This window comes from Pleurodeles waltl, chromosome 3_1 (assembly GCF_031143425.1).
Source record: "Pleurodeles waltl isolate 20211129_DDA chromosome 3_1, aPleWal1.hap1.20221129, whole genome shotgun sequence".
Classification (NCBI taxonomy): domain Eukaryota; kingdom Metazoa; phylum Chordata; class Amphibia; order Caudata; family Salamandridae; genus Pleurodeles; species Pleurodeles waltl.
Window position 1 is genome coordinate 301,303,313 of NC_090440.1, and position 22,932 is coordinate 301,326,244.

Here is a 22,932-nt window from a genome sequence, read left to right on the forward strand (position 1 = left end):
CTGCCGATTATGGTAAGAGGGAGAACGGTCCATGCCTTCAGAAGTTTTTTAGTTTCCATATAGGCTCTGTAAAAATTAACCCTGGCCACACCACTAAGATTAGCCGTAAACTGGATTCCCAAGTATTTAATCTCCCGTTTAACTAACGGAGAAACAGGCCATATTCCAACACATGATTTCCGTTTTCTCAGTATTTAAACTGTAACCTGACATTCCACCAAACTGCTCGATCAATGTATTAATGATAGGTAGGGAACCACCACATCACTAGTATAAAGCATCAGGTCATCTGCGTATAATGCTACTTTCTTTTCCCAACCCCCACTCCAAAAAGGGAGAATATCCCTGCAAGCCCGTAGCAAAATTGCCAAAGGCTCAATATATAAATTGAAAAGCAAAGGTGACAAAGGACAGCCCTGTCAAGTACCCCGACCAATCCTTAATTCTTGAGACAGTAAACCATTAACCAGGATCCTCACAGTCGGGTATCTATACAATTCCCTGATAGTTCTAATAAAAGTAAAAACTGCCGAGGGAGCCTTCTCCTGTAAAGCCAAATCTACCGCAGCAAGTAAATCATGAGTTAACTCATAGAGTTGTCTACCTTTTTTTAAAACCCTTCTGATCTGGATGAACCAAATTACCTATAACTTTCCCCCAATCTTCTGGAAAGAATCCCTGTATACAGCTTGTAATCTGAATTTAGTAGTGAAATGGGTCTATACGATGAACATAACATTGGGGCCTTGCCTGGTTTTAACAATAAACAAATTATAGCTTCATTCCATGATTTAGGTACTTGTACCCCCTCTAAAAGCATAGAATTAAATAATTCCAATAAAATTGGTGTAAGTTCCTCCCCAGTACCTTATATAACTCATTTGGTAGGCTATCTGGCCCGACTGCCTTCCCTTTCTTCAGAGCCTTTATAACTTCGGCTAGCTCTTCCCCCTTCTCTCACTATCTAGCAACTGCCTCGCCGAGTCATCCAAAACAGGGAGATGAACTTCTTTCAAAAATACTCTAATCTGCTCCTCTGAATTCTCAAGATTCTCTGTATATATTGCTTGAAAGAAAGACACAAAGACCTTCTCTATTTCTGACTGCTCCATACAGGGCTGACTAGCAGTGTCCAATTTAATCGATGAGATGTACCTATTTGAGTAGTCTGACTTAACCTTCCAAGCTAGCAATTTGCTGCACCCTACCCCATATTCGTAATGCGCATACCGGCTACTTTCCCATTTTAACCTATTACGGTTCTCCAGAAGAAAGTCTAACTCCAACCGCACTTTTTCCTCTTGACGCACCAATTCCTCTAATTGCCCTTCCTTCCCTTCCCTTCGTGCATTGTGCATTAATACCTGTAGGGCATTTATAGATGTTTCAATGCTTCTCAACTTCTCTTTCTCTTCTCGACGCCTGTAGGCCACCAAACTAATAAGTCTCCCTCTAATATATGCATTGTAAGCATCCCATACACACCATAAACTAGCTGATCCATCATTTAAGGCAAAATACTCTCTTGTATCTTTCTTTAGCACCTCCACTATTGAATCATCTAGAAGTAAAGAACGATTTATTGTACATCTAGGACCGGGACCCTGCACCCTAATACTCAGATGTAACTTTAAAGCTGAATGATCCGAAAGGTGTACTGGGGCATGAGCTACTCTTATCACATCTCCACACAGGCTCTTATGTATTAAAAATAAATCTATCCATATTTCTTATTATAAAATGTATATCTGGATCCTTTACCCCCTTTCCAATGCCAAATATCTACCAATCCTAAATCTAACATGGCCTGCTTCACCTGTGACCGGGCTTTAGGCGAGTTAACAGTACCCCGAGGGGTAGATTTATCTAGAACGAGATCCAGCAATATATTGAAATCGCCTCCTAACACCACCGGATACCTAGCTAAAAGTAGAAGATTATATAATTCTTGAAATGGTGTCGGATCATCTATATTTGGGCCATAGTAACCTGCCACTGTGATCCAGTACCCATATAGACACACTTCCACCACTATCCATCTACCCCTAGAGTCTACTTGCACATTGCCCACTTTCATCCTTATAGACTTTTTAAACAGGCTTGCCACTCCTTGAGTAGAGCACGCACTGTATATCACGCACTGTATATCACCCATTTCATTCGCTTAAGCCAACTCTCCCACTCTTCTCGCCGCAAATGAGTTTCCTGCAAGTATAACTATCTCCTCCTCAGCCAATCTAAGATACTCAAAAATCTTCCTCCTTCTTGCATCACCCTTAAACCATTAACATTCCATGAGAGAATCTTCAACTGTAAACTTCCGTACTTAGCCATTTTCAAAAAAGAAAGTCTGAGCACTACCCTCCTCCGTCCTACCTAAACAAATTATGAGGACCCTCTTATTTTTATCTTTTTGTACCCACATGCCCCCACACCCAGTGCAAAACCACCCCATCACCCAACCATCAACCACCCAACCAAACCCCCACCCAAGGGGAACCCTCCCTACTTCTTTTAGGATAACCATCATGTTACCCCTATTTGAGCTCTCCGTTGGGCAAAACTTCCCATTTCCTACTGAGACGCCTTAATCTGCTCTATAAGGTCCGAACCTCCCCCAGATCTCTCATATTGTACATTTTATTTTTCCACATAATACATAAAGCAGCCGGAAACCTTAGCTGTACTGTGGCCCCAAGGGATCGAAGCTCTTGCATAAAATTCCCCAGTTCCCACTTCCTATCCAACGTTGCTCTAGACACATCCGATCTTACACGAAGAGACCAGTCTCCTTTAGAAAAAGTTCTGACTTTAAGGGCTTCAGACTGAATTTTCTCCTTGATTGTATAAGTAGCAAAGTTTATCAAAATCCTCCTGGGGATTTTCCTTCCGGGGCTCTTCCTAAACGGATCCCGATGAACTCTTTGGATATCCTCCTCCAAGTTCAAAAAGGCTAAACTCGGAAAAGCCTCCCTAATCAGTGAAATCGCATACCCTTTAATATCTTCCCCCTCCAAGCCCTCAGGAACTCCCAGCAGCCTAATGTTGTTCCTCCTCATATTGTTCTCCAACGACTCCAACTTAGCCTGCAACATTTTCTCTCCAAGTTTTACTTGAGATATCCTTAGTGTGCACCAACAGCCGCTCCTCCTGGTCCTCCACCACAGCTTCCAGCTCGCCCAGTCTATCAGTCAACAAGTTAATTTTACTGTCCAATACCTTGCAAGCTTCCCGAATTTTGGCTTGATTGTTTTCTGAGATCTCAAACTTCTCCCTAATCTCTTTAGTGAGAGAGATTAGCAACTCCTGTACATCTGGGCTATGGGTCGCAGGGACGACTGAAGAGGTAGACTCAGCTTCCGCCAAAGTTGATATGGCAGGAGGGGCCTCCATTTGTCCTACCGAGTCCTCAATTGACTGATCTAGCATGTTACTATCAGGACCCGCAAGCTGTTGTGTTGACCCCAGACCACCTAGAGAAGATCGAGTGTCATCTGCGCCCTGCGGGGGAAGGGTCGTATTCTGGAAGTATCTGGTAATCGGGAGCTCACTAATGTTTTTCACCGAAGGACCAACCCGACCCTCCTTTGAGGCAAATTGAGAACCCTCTAGGGGTAAATCTTTAGGTTCAGCCTTCCTCCTCTCACCGCCCCAGCTACAAATCCTAGCTCCACTTTCACCCCTGCTCTTGTTTGTAGCCGTTGCAGGTAAAAAAGAAGTAACGTTTAACCCAAGGGGGCCAGGCTTACCTCTCCTTGTGCTCCCTGTCTCACCAACCTCAGCCTGAGCGCCCCTGGGGCGGCGCTTAACCGGCAACATGCACTGTAAGGCACTTGTGCAGTCTCCAACTCCTCTCCTCCAGCTTCTACTTAGCTCCTTCCTTAGAGAAAGCCCAGGACTTTCTAATAGTGCTCCTCAAAGAGAACAGCGAGAGGTAAAGCGTGTCCCACGGCGCACACCCCTCGCAGCCTCTGCCCACACACTAGAGTCTGACGCGCACTTCCAGCACCGCTCCTCAGCCACCTTTGCCGGAGCACGCGCCTTCCCCAGCTCGTCCACCTCACCCGCCGTTGTTTTAGCGACCCGTCCAGAGCCGGAGATAGGCGGCTCGAAAACTCTGCTCCTCTTCGCTCTGGTGCCTCTGATCCAGGATTCTGCTTCCTGACGCTGGCGCCACAGCGTCACAGCGCACCGCCTCACGCCCGTCGGAGAGCTTGCGGACTAGGGGGGTCATTCCGACCCTGGCGGTCCAAGACCGCCAGGGTGGCGAATGACGGAAGCACCGCCAACAGGCTGGCGGTGCTTCCAAGCCCATTCTGACTGCGGCGGTAAAGCCGCGGTCAGAAAACCGGGGCCGGCGGTTTCCTGCCGTTTTAGCCCCGGCTGGGCGAATCCGCCATGCAGCGCTGCCATGGTGATTCTGACCCCCTTACCGCCAGCCTGTTTCTGGCGGTTTTCACCACCAGGAAGAGGCTGGCGGTAACGGGTGTCCTGGGGCCCCCTAACAGGGCCCCATGAAGCTTTTCACTGTCTGCCTAGCAGACAGTGAAAAGCGCGACGGGTGCAACTGCACCCGTCGCACGCCCGCAACACCGCCGGCTCCATTCGGAGCCGGCTTCTGTGTTGCAGGCCTCCTTCCCGCTGGGCCAGCGGGCGCTAACATGGTTAGCGCCCGCCGGCCCAGCGGGAAGGTTGGAATGCCGGCAGCGCTCTTTTGACCGCGTAGCGGGCAAATGGCGGTTTCCGCCTGGCGGGCGGCTACTGACGCCCGCCAGACTTGGAATGACTGCCTAGCTCTCTACCTGGCAGCCATGTTCCCTGTCTCTGCCTTGCGTTTTGATGCATTCATATGGATTTAACTTTTTCATTTTTTTTCACTGAGCTTAGTTCCAGAACTTTGCTATTAATTTGAATTAAAAAAAGTATCCAATTATTTTTCTGTAAAAATGAAACTCATTGTTTTTCTAGAAACTCCCATTGCATATATTTTGTGCACACTTTTGCGCTTTGCGCTTATGCAGTTATAAGCTGCCTCTCTTCGGCTGAATATAAATAATTAATTGGTGGTATCTCTCAACTGGTTTCCAAAAGTAAAATGTTTAAAATCCAGGATATAGAAGTCACGTTAGTATTGTGTAGCCACAATATGAATGTATTCATATAGATGCAGCTACTGAATCTGAAATCCGTTAAGGGATTCGTAAGTAACACTTTTGCTGAAAATGACACCTTGAGAACTTTCATGAAAATACTACTTCCATTTTACTGAGCAGCTTTTTCCATAGCTCAGTACAAACTGAAAGAAAAGTGTTTAACAAGGGACGAACAACGTGCATGTAATTCACTTCATCCCACCAAGAAGCTGCTTGAGATGGACTGTGGAACTAACATTGCCATTGGGCAAAGCGTGTACAATGACTCTTGACTGTAAAACAGAAAGCCTGATGTGCATGTGAGAACAGACATCCAGTTGATCATCTGACTAAGGACTGACACTCGACACTCGAAGCAATAGAGCAGCCTTGACGAATGAATGTACAGTCACGAAGCAGCCATCAGAGTGTGTGTGTATACAATAGACAATAGGACGAGGCAGCTACTGGAGTTTGTGTATTTGCTTATGCTGCTAAACCAGGTTATTGTATCTCCTAAATGGGTTAGGATCAGAAGTGCCATACAGGCCTCTGTAGCACCTGTGGTGCCCCATTTAGCTTAGCGTCAATAAATATCTGTGAGATAAGCAGACTCAGGGGGTCCTCATCACATTCTGCACATTTTGCATTGCACCATTGATTACGATCCCACTTTCTGTTCATTCTAGCATAAAGATATTACGTTTTCGTTAAGTTTATCTCACCTAAAATATTAAGGTGCAATCTTTCAAATTTGTAGGCGCATTTTAGAAAACAATATGGAGGTGTTGGGACGTGTGTTTTATGTGATCATGTGTGTTAGAAATGGGGTTTTTGGTTGGCAGTCAGGTTACCCCCTGTCCAAGCAAAAGCCCTCACTCTAGTCAGGGTAAGTCACACACAATCCAAGATTATCCTGTGCCCACCCTCTGGTAGCTTGGCACGAGCAGTCAGGCTTAACTTAGAAGGCAATGTGTAAAGTATTTGTGCAATAAATCATACAATACCACCAAATAGCACCACAAAAATACACCACACAGTGTTTAGAAAAATATATAATATTTATCAGGATAATTGTAGGTCAAAACGAATAAAGTTGCAATGTGAATTTGTAGAGATATCACTGAAAAGTGATATAAAGGCCCTCATTCTGACCTTGGCGGGCGGCGGAGGCCGCCCGCCAAAGTCCCGCCGTCAGGTTACCGTTCCGCGGTCGAAAGACCGCGGCGGTAATTCTGACTTTCCCGCTGGGCTGGCGGGCGGTCTCCTTCAGACCGCCAGCCAGCCCAGCGGGAAAGAGGCTTCCACGATGAAGCCGGCTCGGAATCGAGCCGGCGGAGTGGAAGCTGTGCGACGGGTGCAGTTGCACCCGTCGCGTATTTCACTGTCTGCGCAGCAGACAGTGAAATACATGTAGGGGCCCTCTTACGGGGGCCCCTGCAATGCCCATGCCAGTGGCATGGGCACTGCAGGGGCCCCCAGGGGCCCCGCGACCCCCCCTACCGCCATCCGGATCTCGGCGGTCCGACCGCCGGGATCTGGATGGCGGTAGGGGGGGTCGGAATCCCCGCGGCGGTGCAGCAAGCTGCGCCGCCGCGGAGGATTCAATGGGGCCGCGGTACACTGGCGGGACCCCGCCAGTGGTGCCGGTCCGACCGCGGCTTTACCGCCGCGGTCGGAATCCCCATTGGAGCACCGCCGGCTTGTCGGCGGTGCTCCCGCGGTCCTCCGCCCTGGCGGTCAAAGACCGCCAGGGTCAGAATGAGGGCCAAAGTGTCTTAAGTCTCTTTCAAGCACAAAGTACCTGGTATGGAGTGGAAATCTCCTCAGAGGGCCACAGAAGAAGAGATACGTGGAAAAAGGGTGTGTGCGTCGATTTCTCCCCAGCACACACGGACTTGCGTCATTATTTTTCACGCGGGGAAGTCGTGCGTCGTTTTCCGGCGCGCGGACAGTCTCTTTCTGTGGATCGCAGGAATTACCAGATGTCCCGGGTCTGTGCGTGGATTTTCCTGCTTGTTTTCCGGCTGGGCGTCGTTCTGCGGGGCTGCGAGTCGAAATTTCGATCTCACGGCAGGCGTCGCGTCGATTTCTCCTCTGGAGGTCAGGCGGCGTGGTCCTTGCGAAGCCGTGCGTCGAAGTTCTGGTCGTCCCGAAGGCATCGCGTCAATCAGGGTCGGTGTGCGCGTTTTTCTCGCCGCGGAACAAGCTGTGCGTCGATAATTTCGGCGCATGGAGCGTCCAAGTGAAAAAGAGAAGTCTTTTTGGTCCTGAGACTTCAGGGAACAGGAGGCAAGCTCTATCCAAGCCCTTGGAGAGCACTTTCACAGCCAGACAAGAGTTCAGCAAAGCAGCAGGCCAACAGCAAGGCAGCAGTCCTTTGTAGAAAGCAAACAGGTGAGTCCTTTCAGCATCCAGGCAGTTCTTCTTGGCAGGATGTAGTTTCTGGTTCAGGTTTCTTCTCCAGCAAGTGTCTGATGAGGTAGGGCAGAGGCCCTGTTTTATACCCAAATATGCCTTTGAAGTGGGGGAGACTTCAAAGAGTGGCTAAGAAGTGCACCAGGTCCCCTTTCAGTTCAATCCTGTCTGCCAGGGTCCCAGTAGTGGGTGTGGCAGTCCTTTGTGTGAGAGCAGGCCCTCTACCGTCCCATCCCAGGAAGACCCATTCAAAATGCAGATGTATGCAAGTGAGGCTGAGTACCCTGTGTTTGGGGTGTGTCTGAGTGAATGCACAAGGAGCTGTCAACTAAGCCCAGCCAGACGTGGATTGTAAGGCACAGAAAGATTTAAGTGCAAAGAAATGCTCACTTTCTAAAAGTGGCATTTCTAGAATAGTAATATTAAATCCAACTTCACCAGTCAGAAGGATTTTATATTACCATTCTGGCCATACTAAATATGACCTTCCTACTCCATTCAGATCAGCAGCTACCACTTCAATACTGTATGAGGGCAGCCCCAATGATAGCCTATGAAGGGAGCAGGCCTCACAGTAGTTCAAAAACGAATTTTGGAGTTTTACACTACCAGGACATGTAAACTACACAGGTACATGTCCTGCCTTTCACCCACACAGCACCCTGCTCTAAGGGTTACCTAGGGCACACATTAGATGTGACTTATATGTGGAGAAAGGGGAGGTTTAGGCTTGGCAAGTACTTTTAAATGCCAAGTCGAGGTGACAGTGAAACTGCACACACAGGCCTTGCAGTGGCAGGCCTGAGACAAGGAAAAGGGGCTACTTAAGTGGTTGCCACAACCAGTGCTGCAGGCCCACTAGTAGCATTTAATCTGCAGGCCCTCGGCACAGAGAGTGCACATTACTAGGTACTTATAAGTAAATTAAATAGTCCAATCAGGTATGATTCAAGGTTACCATGTTTTAAGGGAGAGAGCATATCCACGTTAGCAGTGGTAAAGTGCGCAGAGTCTAAAAGCCAGCAAAAACAGTGTCCAAAAAGTGGAGTGAGGCAGGCAAAAAGTTAGGGGTGACCACCCTAAGGCTGTCAGGTCCAACAATGTGGATTTCTTAAAGGATATGCGCTGGCAGTCGGTGTCAGCACCTTACATAAATTAACATTTTTTTTCTTAAACACAATTATTCAATCCAAACATATATTAAAAGAGTAATGACAGTTTTGATAACATTCAGTTATCAACATTTACTTGTTTTCTAGCAAATAATATTACATCACAAATATGTACACAATTTTGAACATGAAAACCACAAAATTACACTCATGGCTATTTCTGTATATTCGAATTTTTCAAAGCTGCTCCAAATTAAACAGCTGCCACGAAAAACATTTCATAGAGAATCATGTCCAGGTCTTATTTTCATACTACAATAATGATATATTTGTGTTACATGTATTAGCCGTGCCATATTCTGTTTTCCCCTGCGAGTGACTGTGAATTCGTTAAAGTGTGGATGTGTATTTAGTCAAACTTTTAAAACATCTTTCAATTAAGAACAGCAACAATATTCTCTAATTGTTTGATGCTGGACCAAGACATGCAATTCAGTATGGGAAATTACTGTGAGACATACCTTAATCGTAGCTAATATCACCTCCATGATAGAACACTGCTTCGGTGTTAAACTTCTCGCCTCCTCTCGGATTACATGGTCCTGTGAAAAAGTCCTTCACTGGTTAATTTGCTTGAAACATATTAGCCCTATTTAAACATCGTTTTAGTATATTAATTAAATGGATTTTCATGATTCACAATACAGCTTAGTTAGGGAGCATAAATATAGGCTAACCTACCAATCCACTCGCTAAATCAGTCACTTAACCACACATCAAGTGCAGGTTCAGGTATTCATTCGGTAAATCAGTCCACATTAAATTAAATGATTTCGAGCTTTGCTCTGAAGTAAGGAGGAGCTACACCAGTAAAATACATGTGTATATGCACGTGACATTTCGTGCTTAGTGAAATTTATTTACACTATACTTTAATCCCATTTCCCCCTCTTGCTTCATAGAATCATATTTTGTTCATTTTGTTTTCTTTCTTTCATTATATCTTCAAAATACTTCAAGTGAAGAATGAGCTTTATGTTTCACATATGAAGCTCACTTTTCGAGTAATGCTTCAACCCCGCATGCCACCGTTAAAGGTGTCAACCGAGGCAGAAAAAAGGCACAAACACAACATCACAGCAATGTTGAGAAGTGCTATTCTGTCGTGGGATTTAAAAATCTCATTTTATTTACTTCCTAAAATTATTGGATTCTTGGTAAATCTTTTGTTTATGCTGAATACATCGATTGAGTTGCTCCCTCAGTGGATAAATATAGGGTTAGCTGACTAGTTATCTACAACTTAGCTTGCTAATGTAAATGCATTGATTGAAAGAGAAAATAGACAAACTTGCAACTCCAGTCTCCCCTAGTGGAAATATATTACTTCATATTCCATATGTAAGCAATTTTTTTTAAACATATATGTTGGACTTTTGCTTATGCAGGGTCATCCCCAGTCTTTTTGCCTCCTGCCTCCTAATTTTTTCGGACCTGTTGCTGTTGGCTTTTCAACTCTGAGCACTTTACCACTGCTAACCAGTGCTAAAGTGCATATGCTCTCCTGTTTAAATTGTATGTAAGTGGTTTATCCATGATTGGCATATTTGATTTACTAGTAAGTCCCTAGTAAGGTGCACTAGAGGTGCCAGGGCCTGTAAATCAAATGCTACTAGTGGGCCTGCAGCACTGGTTGTGCCACCCACATGAGTAGCTCTGTAATCATGTCTCAGACCTGCCACTGCAGTGTCTGTATGTGTAATTTTACACTGTAAATTCGACTTGGCAAGTGTACCCACTTGCCAGGTCTAAACCTTCCCTTTCCTTACATGTAAGGCACCCCTAAGGTAGGCCCTAGGTAGCCCCAAGGGCAGGGTGCAGTGTATGGATAAGGTAGGACATATAGTAATGTGGTTTATATGTCCTAACAGTGAAATACTGTCAATTTCGTTTTCACTGTTGCAAGGTCTGTCTCTCTCATAGGATAATATGGGGGCTACCTTTAAATATGATTAAAGTGTAGATTCCCCTAGAGAGTAGATGGACATGTGGAGTTTGGGATCCCTGAACTCACAATTTAAAAATACATCTTTTAGTAAAGTTGATTTTGAGATTGTGCGTTTGGAAATGCCACTTTTAGAAAGTGAGCATTTTCTTTCTTAAACCATTCTGTGACTCTGCCTGGTTTGTGGATTCCCTGTCTGGGTCAGTTTGACAGTTGGGTTGTTTTTCACCTCACACCAGACAGTGACACAAAGGGAGCTGGGGTGTGATCTGCATTTCCTGATTAGCCATCTCTGCTAGGAGGGAGGGGTGGAGTGGTCACTCTCATCTGAAAGGACTGTGCCGGCCTCTGACAATGCTGTCTCCAACCCCCTGGTGTGTGTCTGAGGCCTTGCCTGGGCAAGGCAGGATTTCACAAGAAGGTGTGAGTCCCCTTTGAAGGAAGGTGACTTCAAAGACTAAAATGGGTATAAGAAGGGCACCCAAACTTACAAACTTCAGAAACACTTCTGGAATCAAGAGGAACCTCTGCCTGGAGAAGAGCTGATCGCTGAGGAACAAGTGCTGCCCTGCCTGTGACTGTGCTTTGTGGAGCTTTCCTGCAGTGCTGCTTCTGCCTGAGTAAGAGGGCAAAGACTGGACTTTGTGTGCCTTCCATCTTGAAGAAGAAATCTCCAAGGGCTTGATGTAGAGCTTGCCTCCTGTTGTTGAAGTCTCAGGGATAGCAAAGACTTCTTCCTGCCAGCACCTGGAGTCTCTGGAGAGACCCCTACTCTGCTCTGTGGTGCCCTTCCAGTTCCTGGGACCCTGAAAGGAGAGGCTGGCAGCCTAAGGACAAAAATACACGCACCGAGCACCGTGCGGAGAAAAGATCGACGCGAATCCGATCGCGGCTGAGAAAACGACGCGACGCCGGTTTCGCAGCTGAGAAACGACGCCGCAGGAAACGCGACCGAAACACCGACGCCCGGAGCAGGAGAAACGACGCGCAGCATCGCTGACGGAGGCTGAGAGATCGCACCCTGCGCCGCGGGACTTTCGGATCGTCGTGTGGCTGGCTTTTTTTCAACGCGCACCGCCGTGCCGAGTTGTTTTCGACGCACACAGCCGTGCAGGGTTACTTTCGACGCACACCGCCCGTGCGGGGTTATTTTTGACGCAAACCAGGTACAGTTTCACGCTAGCAGCGCTAGTGTGGTGTTACAACTACCTAAAGACTCTTTTTATTTTAAACCTTTAAAAAAATCATAACTTGACTTGTGTATGTTGGATTTTTGTCGTTTTGGTCTTGTTTTGTCTAGATAAATATTTCCTATTTTTCTAAACTGGTGTTGTGTCATTTTGTAGTGTTTTCATTAAGTTACTGTGTGTGTTGGTACAAATACTTTACGCCCAGCACTCTGAGGTTAAGCCTACTGCTCTGCCAAGCTACCAAGGGGGTAAGCAGGGGTTAGCTGAGGGTGATTCTCTTTTATCCTAACTAGAGTGAGGGTCCTTGCTTGAACAGGGGGTAACCTGACTGTCAACCAGAGACCCCATTTCTAACATTGGTGACCAGCGGTCGGGATTGGACTTGTATTTGTACTTGACATACAGTAATTAAGTGTACACTACTGTTTTGATCTCAGACCACTACGTGACCACATACTACTTGTTTGGTGATCTTTTGATTTTTCTCTTAAGGACTCTTTTTATTCTACTTCCATGATTTTGCTGATCCCTTGACTGATTCTTTTTACTTCATTGGGAAATTATTTTTTTTTCTGCCTTTTGGAACTTTGCACTTGTGACCATCATGTCTCAATCTGGAGATGCAACAGCTGGAGCTGTGTTTGAAATGGAGAAACTGAAGGAGTACCCAGTTGCTCAATTGAAACAGTTCCTTAAAGATCTTGACTGTCCCACTGAGAGCTCCACCAGGGAGGGGGAGCTGCAACAGGCACAGAGGGCTTGGGTTACAATCAAGAAGGCTGGAGGGCACACAGAGGAGGAGAATATGGGGGGGGGAAGTGCAGAGGATACACAGTGGTGTAGTGGAGGAACCTGTTACGCCTGGGGGGAAGGTCCCCAGGAGGGATGGCAGGGTGTCACCCAAGGGTCTGACTCCTGAAGAGTTACAGGACAGACAGGCAGAGAGGGAGTACCAATGGGAGCTGAAAAAGCTCGATTGGGAGCTGGAAGAAAGGAGGAGGAACTTAGAGATTAAAAAAATGATTTATGCTTACGAGCTTAAATTGAAAGAGCTGGAAGTCATGAGGGCTGAGTCCAGCTGGAATGGTGGCAGCAACAATTGTATATCCAGTGATGCTGCAGAAGTGCACATGCCCAGAGAGGTGGTGCCCTACTTGAAGGAGGGAGTTAACACACGCCAGGAGGTTCAGGGGTATGAGGTAGCTCCAGTGATGCACAGGGTCCCTGAGGTGGATTGGGGAACTGGCATGGGGAGTCATATTCCTACTGGTGGGAGGGACACTCTACTGACTCTAGTTGAGAGTGACAGGGAGAGGGGTTCCCCCCAAGTAGAAGTCCTGGTTATGGAGTGTGAAGACATCCCAGAAGAGTGTGGGTTGAGTGTCAGGGACAGTCAGGTACTGTCTCACCAGTCTCAGGAGGGTGATGTGGGGTGCTTTGTCAAAGCAGAGTCACTGGATGGTTGGGTGAAGGGTACTTTGGTTAATTCATGTGAGGGGCTGAGTGATGTAATTGCTGGAGAGCATATGTCTAGTCCTTATTTTCCAGAGCTATGCCAACACCAGGTGGAGTGTGAGTTCTCTGACCCCAGGGAGCTTACAATGGAGGCAGACTTCTGGGTGAGTACCAGAGAGTCTGAAGAGGCATTTGGGGGTGCTCCTGAGAGGAGTGGTCTAGGTAGTTCCCAACCAGGTGAGGTAGGGAAGGATTGTAGTGTCCCAGGTAGGCCCCAGTGTAGTGGGATGGGTGAGGGACCCCATGTCCCGTCTCAGAGGAGAGGGAATGGGGATGGGTTGAGGCCCAAGGTGCCCGAGATCCGGTCCCAGGTCCAGGAGGGTTCCCTGCGGGAACACCAGGAGGGGAGCCTAGCCTGTACCATAGGGCCATCTGTTGAGGGAGACCCCACAGTGTCAGGAGAACTTGGGGGGGCGGCTGTAGCCAGCGTCCCACCAGTTCTGGTGTCTGGCAGTACCACTCCTAGTGAGGGGGTGCAGAAGTCCAGACAGACGGTTGAGAGGGGTTTGCGGACCCCAGTGGAGAACCTGGAGGGTCAGGGGTCAGCTCTGAGAGCAGAGCCCCCCATGAATGACCTTGGTGAGACCATTTCTGGGCTGGGGGGAATCCAGACTCTGTCACATGGGCAGAGGTCAGGAGACCTGCGCCAGCCAGACTCTTGTGTGGCCCTTCGGGACAGTGTGTCCCTTGAGGGGGGTAAGTGTGCCCCCCTGGAAGTCCTGGTGTGCCAGGCAATGGTTCAACCGCAGGGTGGTGACTCTGGGTTGAATAATCAGGTTCAGGGGGTAAACTCTGACCTGATGGGGGGTAAGTGTGCTCCCAAGGAAGTCCTGGTGTGCCAGGTAGTGGTTCAACCGCAGGGTGGTGACCCTGGGTTGGATGACCAGGTTCAGAGGGTAAACTCTGACCTGGTGGGGGGTAGGTATGCCCCCCAGGAAGCCCTGGTTTGCCAGGCAGTGATCCAGTCTGTGGGTACAGACCCTGGATTGGGAGGCCAGGTTAAGGGTGTCCCCCCTGACCTGGAGGAAGGGGCTACTGCTAACAGTGCCCCTACCATGTTGTCTTCTGGGGGGGCCACTCCTAGTTGGGTGGTTCAGGACCCCAGAAGAGAGGGCAGGGGGAGGGAAGCCTCACCCCTGGCCCTGGTCCAACCTGAAGGTACAGACCCCAGGTTGGAGGATCAGTTGCAGGTTAACATCCCTGCACTGATGGAAGAATTGTGCAGGACTGCTTCTACAAGCACCCTGACAGTTTTTGACTCTGGGGGTGCCGCTTCTGCAGGGAGGGTACAGAGCCCCAGAGGGGAGGACCAGGGTCAGGTTAACATCCCTGACCTGGTGGAAGAGAGAGTGGTCAAAGGGTGCCAGGCACCTGGGGCTACCACCCCCCACTCTCCACAGTCACAGTGGTTAGAGAGGCCTGAGGTCGGGCTCTCATCCCTGACAGTTGTCTGGGGCCACTGTGGCTTGCTGTCCTGGTGGACAGAGTTGCCCCTGGGGGGGGAAGGACGAGAGTCACACCCCGGGGGTGGAGTGGGCAACACCACTGTGTTGGCCCTGGTGGTACTATCTGCCCATTGCAATTCATCTGTGAGCAAAGTAAAGTTAGGTGCTGCACAGATGGTGTCTGTAGATGTGGAGAAGGGTTCCCCATGGGTTAGCTTAGTGGGCCCTGAGAGTATGGACAGAGGGATCCAACTGGAGTCAGGAAGGCGTAGAACTGGAACATGCCCCTGCTGTTGTGGGCCTGGGTCCTTGTTCTATCGCCCCAATGAGGGAAGTACATCAAGGTATTGATTGTTCTCCCCTGGCTTTAGGCTGGTAGGGGGTCGTGTTGGACTTTTGCTTATGCAGGGTCATCCCCAGTCTTTTTGCCTCCTGCCTCCTAATTTTTTCGGACCTGTTGCTGTTGGCTTTTCAACTCTGAGCACTTTACCACTGCTAACCAGTGCTAAAGTGCATATGCTCTCCTGTTTAAATTGTATGTAAGTGGTTTATCCATGATTGGCATATTTGATTTACTAGTAAGTCCCTAGTAAGGTGCACTAGAGGTGCCAGGGCCTGTAAATCAAATGCTACTAGTGGGCCTGCAGCACTGGTTGTGCCACCCACATAAGTAGCTCTGTAATCATGTCTCAGACCTGCCACTGCAGTGTCTGTATGTGTAATTTTACACTGTAAATTCGACTTGGCAAGTGTACCCACTTGCCAGGTCTAAACCTTCCCTTTCCTTACATGTAAGGCACCCCTAAGGTAGGCCCTAGGTAGCCCCAAGGGCAGGGTGCAGTGTATGGATAAGGTAGGACATATAGTAATGTGGTTTATATGTCCTAACAGTGAAATACTGTCAATTTCGTTTTCACTGTTGCAAGGTCTGTCTCTCTCATAGGATAATATGGGGGCTACCTTTAAATATGATTAAAGTGTAGATTCCCCTAGAGAGTAGATGGACATGTGGAGTTTGGGATCCCTGAACTCACAATTTAAAAATACATCTTTTAGTAAAGTTGATTTTGAGATTGTGCGTTTGGAAATGCCACTTTTAGAAAGTGAGCATTTTCTTGCTTAAACCATTCTGTGACTCTGCCTGGTTTGTGGATTCCCTGTCTGGGTCAGTTTGACAGTTGGGTTGTTTTTCACCTCACACCAGACAGTGACACAAAGGGAGCTGGGGTGTGATCTGCATTTCCTGATTAGCCATCTCTGCTAGGAGGGAGGGGTGGAGTGGTCACTCTCATCTGAAAGGACTGTGCCGGCCTCTGACAATGCTGTCTCCAGCCCCCTGGTGTGTGTCTGAGGCCTTGCCTGGGCAAGGCAGGATTTCACAAGAAGGTGTGAGTCCCCTTTGAAGGAAGGTGACTTCAAAGACTAAAATGGGTATAAGAAGGGCACCCAAACTTACAAACTTCAGAAACACTTCTGGAATCAAGAGGAACCTCTGCCTGGAGAAGAGCTGATCGCTGAGGAACAAGTGCTGCCCTGCCTGTGACTGTGCTTTGTGGAGCTTTCCTGCAGTGCTGCTTCTGCCTGAGTAAGAGGGCAAAGACTGGACTTTGTGTGCCTTCCATCTTGAAGAAGAAATCTCCAAGGGCTTGATGTAGAGCTTGCCTCCTGTTGTTGAAGTCTCAGGGATAGCAAAGACTTCTTCCTGCCAGCACCTGGAGTCTCTGGAGAGACCCCTACTCTGCTCTGTGGTGCCCTTCCAGTTCCTGGGACCCTGAAAGGAGAGGCTGGCAGCCTAAGGACAAAAATACACGCACCGAGCACCGTGCGGAGAAAAGATCGACGCGAATCCGATCGCGGCTGAGAAAACGACGCGACGCCGGTTTCGCAGCTGAGAAACGACGCCGCAGGAAACGCGACCGAAACACCGACGCCCGGAGCAGGAGAAACGACGCGCAGCATCGCTGACGGAGGCTGAGAGATCGCACCCTGCGCCGCGGGACTTTCGGATCGTCGTGTGGCTGGCTTTTTTTCAACGCGCACCGCCGTGCCGAGTTGTTTTCGACGCACACAGCCGTGCAGGGTTACTTTCGACGCACACCGCCCGTGCGGGGTTATTTTTGACGCAAACCAGGTACAGTTTCACGCTAGCAGCGCTAGTGTGGTGTTACAACTACCTAAAGACTCTTTTTATTTTAAACCTTTAAAAAAATCATAACTTGACTTGTGTATGTTGGATTTTTGTCGTTTTGGTCTTGTTTTGTCTAGATAAATATTTCCTATTTTTCTAAACTGGTGTTGTGTCATTTTGTAGTGTTTTCATTAAGTTACTGTGTGTGTTGGTACAAATACTTTACGCCCAGCACTCTGAGGTTAAGCCTACTGCTCTGCCAAGCTACCAAGGGGGTAAGCAGGGGTTAGCTGAGGGTGATTCTCTTTTATCCTAACTAGAGTGAGGGTCCTTGCTTGAACAGGGGGTAACCTGACTGTCAACCAGAGACCCCATTTCTAACAATATACATTTTCAAATAGATTTAAATCCACAATTGCCTTTTCTGGTGCATTTTCATCTTTCACAGGAGTCAAGGCTCAGACCAAGGACTGTTGGACCCTGTCACAGTGTGTGGTAGATCTATTCAACTCAATTTCAGTACAGACCAATTCAATTAAACAGTATGGCCCATTTAGCCTTACTAGGAAAAACTCCAGTCACTAATAAAGTTAAGGGGTTTATTACAAACTGAAGCTCGAATTCATGTAAATTACTCTCAAAACAAAATTATAAAGATACAGTATCACCAAAGGTTGCCCAAGGTGACAAAATAAATTAATGCAAACTGCCATTACTAAAGCTAAGCATTCAATGGGGAACACATAACATTAATAATATCAACTGATATACATAATAATGTAAACACTGCTCAGGCTTAGCAAGCATCAGTCAGTTTCAAATCATTAAAGTTACAGTTTTCAGGGTACAGTTTTCAGGGTAAACCATACGATGGACCCTATGAAGGACGAATTAAGGATTAACATGTGTGGGGCGGAACACATGCCATCAAAAGACAAAAGGGGCAAAAAGATCTTGGGAAAAGGAAATCTAGGGCAAAAGGGAGCTAACTACAGTGGACAAAAGATAAGCAAGAAAAGCAAAGTGTCAGCATGTGGGAAGCTCGATCAAGAGTCTTCTGATGGGCTTAGGAAAGATTCTCTAAGTCTTAAAGGGGCATGGACAAGGCGCAAGCCAGAGAGGAAGATACCTCTCCAAGGGGCTCAGCATGTGGGATTCTTCTTCTGGTCACAGGACATCTAAAAATCTGCAAAGCATCTGACCAAAGCCCAACTGACCAACAGTATATTGAAGTTCATAAAACAAATTGATTCACTAGAAAAAGCAGTCCATATTACGTTGAAGGGTCATTATTCAGTAGTAATCGATCACACGACTACAGGTTGCAACATCTACTTCGATTCCCAGGTTTGGTCATGGGAACCTTATCAAGCCATGTACCTCCACACAGGATTGAAACATTTGTATAATCTATTCCACAATCTATTCACGATGTTCCAATTTCAAGGACACAGTTACAGCTTATCTCTGCGTCTGAGCAATAGGCCCTATTACCAAAGCTGGCCTTCTCATAGGGAGGAAGTCTGAAAGAAAACTCACTTTATAAAAATTGAATCAGCCTTTCCTGCACAGTAATGAATTACAAGCTTAGCAGGCCTCACTTAGGCCAACACAAGTGAATTAAAGCAACACATTTAATGAATACCTTTTTATGAACATACTTTTAATAAGCAAACTTATGAATTCATCATTAGTAGTGCTTCAATAATATGCATGTTAATTTGATTTTAAAAGAAGAAAGAACATTGTTAATGCATTTCATTGGATATAACACAGAATAATAATTCTCATTTCCACACATTTAAATTATTAATCATTTAAAAATCAATACTGTTTCAATACATTCTGTTAGTCTAAGGCTTAAATTATAACATCAACTAATGTATAGCTTGCAGACACCTGATTTAATTAAAATGCCACCTATGTCGAACTCTGCAGTAGAAATGAATGCACATTAATAAAGGAGTCTCAGTGAAATTTCTGCATTCAAACTATTAATACTTTGGATAACATAATGTATATTGTGTCACATATTGTTGACTTCTGTGACAGTAGGGACACCACTAAAATGTAGACTACATCAGCTTTAACAATGGTTTTATAAAAGTAATTTATACACTTTGGGCATTACCAAAAGAAGCCAGCAAAAGACACCCTTCATTGAACACACAAAAAAGGAAAATTACCATTACACAATTCAGCCTCACAAGGTCAGAATGTGTAGAGGAAGGGTTGGTCACCTTTCAGGATGCTATGCTCAAATGCTCTTAATACACTTGATGCTCTTGTGATTCCAGGGTGAAATAGAGTGTCCTTCCCCTGCTATATGTTACAAAACATTATTTGCATTTGTTGTATGTGGTGCACATTTCACTCCTAGATCCTCACAAAGCTACCAGGCTCCCCAGAAAGACATTAGGGTTCAGCCGCACATCCAGAGTTCAATCCATTCCAAACAGGGTAAGTAGTTCTCCCACACAGGACAGAGACTTCTGTCAGCATATTGTGCTATTCATGAAGTACAGGAGACCAGTCAACTGATTATTGGAGACTGCTCCAGTCCATGAATATAAGTGGACAGCAGGTGGCTCGTCAGAGCTATTCCCAGCCATACAGCAACCAAAAAGCAAACTTACTTTTGTTCTTCCATTCTGGACTTCCCCAAGGACCAGAAGTATGCTAATGAGCTGGTGGTGAGATGGCATTTTTCATCTAGTGACATTGTCTGCGATAATGTCTACATAATTCCCACACTGCAGCACGCCCTGTCTTGCCTGGATACAAACTATCTCAGAAGCTTTTGTCCAAAATAGAAGAAGACATGCTTTCCAGTTCAGAGCTCAATCTTCTCCACCGGGCCCATTCATATGCTTATAAGGAACACCACCTTCTTCCTAATCTGGAAACAGGTAACAGGTTTATTTTTAAAAGAGAGCAGAGACTAATGCCTGAGAGACGTCTTTGAAGAAAGGCTTTGTCACCTCCGACTTCTCTTGACAACCCCATGTCAAAAAAATATCAGGCCTTTGCCTTTCATTTGGCAACATATTCATATTCACTCCCCAATGACTCATCCCAAGATATGGGATCAGCAATGACCCGCTATCACCTTTGTGTATACAAAAACAGTTTTATTATTCTATTAGCCAGAAAGTTCTCATAACTCATTAAAGCTTAACCATACCAGCAGAAGTATATACTTCAGAAGCTTCCAGACAGACAACAAAGTATTATTTTTTAAAAGAATATTTTCAAATGTCCTAATTGAAATATTTACTTTCTTCATTTAACTATATAGGAAAAAGAGAGACTAAGCTATAAATCATTTTATTTCTAGCATTCAATAAATATAAAACACCAAAAATGTAATAAACCTTTTGCAAACGGAGTAAAGTAAATCATTGGCATTTAGAGGCCAAGAAAAGGATGCTATATAACTCAATATGCTCTTCAGAATTGTTGGAGAAATAAAATGCACATGTAAGTAAATAAGACATTTTAAAAAGGTGGTGCCCTAACAATAGAGACTGGATAAGTAGACTAGAAAACTAGACTAGATAATCAGGAAGTAGTGTGTACTAACTTTTCTACACAGACAAGGTAAAGTTTTGTAAATACTTGCCCTGGGAGCTTAAGCTGCCTTGCTAGCAGCTAGTCCCTGAAAGCTAACCTAAAATAAGAAACATCTCATTGTAGGTAAGCCAATAGACTAATATATCTTGCTGTTCTGTAGAGCAGTCTAGAGGACATTTGTAGGAACGCACTCCAAAATCAGCAGGAATTGTATATCGTTTACTTTAAGTAACATAGTTGAAAGACCCCAACCACATCAGGTTGCAGAAACCGGTCTGATCTCCAGTCTTCCCCTGACCGCTATGCCCACGCATTCCAGGGATGATGCTGTGTTCCAGAACCTAGCATGGTCTCAAGCAGGAGATGAAGCACTTCTTCACCACAGCCAGAGAGCAGCAAGGCAGCAGGCCAACAGCAAGGCTGCAGTCCTTCACAGAAAGCAGTCAGGTGAGTCCTTTACGCAGCCAGGCAGTTCTTCTTGGCAGGATGCAGGTTCTGGTTCCAGTTTTCTTCTCCAGGAAGTGTCTGAGTTGGAAGGGGCAGAGGCCCTGTTTATATACCCAAATGTGCCTTTGAAGTGGGGGTGACTTCAAAAAGTGGCTTAGAAGTGCACCAGGTCCCCTTTCAGTTCAATCCTGTCTGACAGATTCCCAGTAGGGGGTGTGGCAGTCCTTTGTGTGAGAGCAGGCCCTCCACCCTCCCAGCCCAGGAAGACCCATTCAAAATGCAGATGTATGCAAGTGAGGTTGAGTATCCTGTGTTTGGGATGTGTCTGAGTGAATGTACAAGGAGCTATCAACTAAACCCAGCCAGACGTGGATTGTAAGGCACAGAAAGATTTTAGTGCAGAGTAATGCTCACTTTCTAAAAGTGGCATTTCTAAAATAGTAAAATTAAATCCAACTTCACCAGTCAGCAGGATTGCATATCACCATTCTGGCCATACTAAATATGACCTTCCTACTCCTTTCAGATCAGCAGCTACCATTCAAACAAGGTATGAGGGCAGCCCCAGTGTTAGCCTATGAAGGGAGCAGGCATCACAGCAGTGTAAAAACGAATTTAGGAGTTTTACACTACCAGGACATGTAGACTACATAGGTACATGTCCTGCCTTTTGCCTACACAGAACCCTTTCATATGGGTTACCTAGGGCATATCTTAGGGTTGTCATATATGTAGAAAAAGGGGAGTTTTAGACTTGGCAAGTACTTTTAAATGCAAAGTCGAATTGGCAGTGAAACTGCACACACAGACCTTGCAATGGCAGGCCTGAGATAAGGTTAAGGGGCTACTTAGGTGGGTGGCACAATCACTGCTGCAGGCCCACTAGTAGCATTTAATCTACAGGCCCTGGGCACATATATTGCACTCTACTAGGGACTTATAAGTAAATTAAATAGTCCAATTTAGTGTGATCCAATGTTACCATGTTTAAAGGGAGAGAGCATATGCCCTTGAGCACTGATTAGCAGTGTTAAAGTGTGCGGAGTCTAAAAACCAGCAAAAACAGTGTCCAAAAAGTGGAGGGAGGCAGGCAAAAAGTTACAGGTGACCACCCTAAGCCTGTCAGGTCTAACAACGCACATGTAAAATATAATCTTGTAACCGTACAGGTATTTTCCATTCCCTTTGTAGTCTCTTTCTTAAATACTTTGATGGATCTTATTTATGTTGTCCTTCTGTCTCAGGCTCTGACTCCTGTTCTACTAGATAATATTTTGGCAACTCTGTTAAGATTCCAAATCCTGTGATCAACTTGTTTTCACAGCATTTTTTAACAATTTCAACTCTTGGAAGGGTTGACTAAAGTTTGAAGCTCTACCACCCGAATGTGGACACCTGGGGCCAGATGTATCAAGCGTTTTTGCATACGCAAATGGTGCGAATCGCAAAAATCGGCCCTTTGCGAATGCAAAAATGCCTTTTCCGATCTATCAAAGTCATTCGCAGCGTGAAAATAAGGTTTCGCAATTTTTTTTATTTTTAGCGTATGCAACGTGGTTTTGCGTGTCGCAATCTGCATTTCGCAAATAGCAACATGAAATACCAAATTGCTATTTGCACATCGCAAATTGCGAGCTACAATTGCGACTCGCAAATAGCGATTCTGTAAATCATGTCGCTATTTGTGAAACGCAGATTGCGACACGCAAACCCACATCACAATGCGATGCATCAAAAATTTGTAATTTGCGATTATTTGCAGAATGGCGTTTTGCACATGCAATTTACCACAAATTGAAACCAGGTGGTAAACAGGTGCAAACTATAAAAAGAGGCCCAGAATGACTCAGCCTCTTTTCCACAATGGCTACACTCTACGTGATGGTGAGGAGAAGGAGGATCTTGGCAGGTTTGAGGAGAGGGAGGAGGAGACAGGAGAGCATTTTTAGGGTGCACATAACCCTTTT

At 46.1% G+C, this 22,932-nt stretch overlaps 1 protein-coding gene across 1 annotated transcript in view; it reads right to left on the bottom strand.

The window, feature by feature from the left end:
• UNC13C (unc-13 homolog C) overlaps positions 1-22,932 on the bottom strand; it is a 1,168,779-nt gene that overhangs the window by 190,046 nt on the left and 955,801 nt on the right. The window contains exon 29 of the mRNA XM_069222447.1: positions 9,184-9,264. Within this exon, the coding sequence (XP_069078548.1) occupies positions 9,184-9,264 (81 nt within the window). The remainder of the gene's footprint in view (positions 1-9,183; positions 9,265-22,932) is intronic.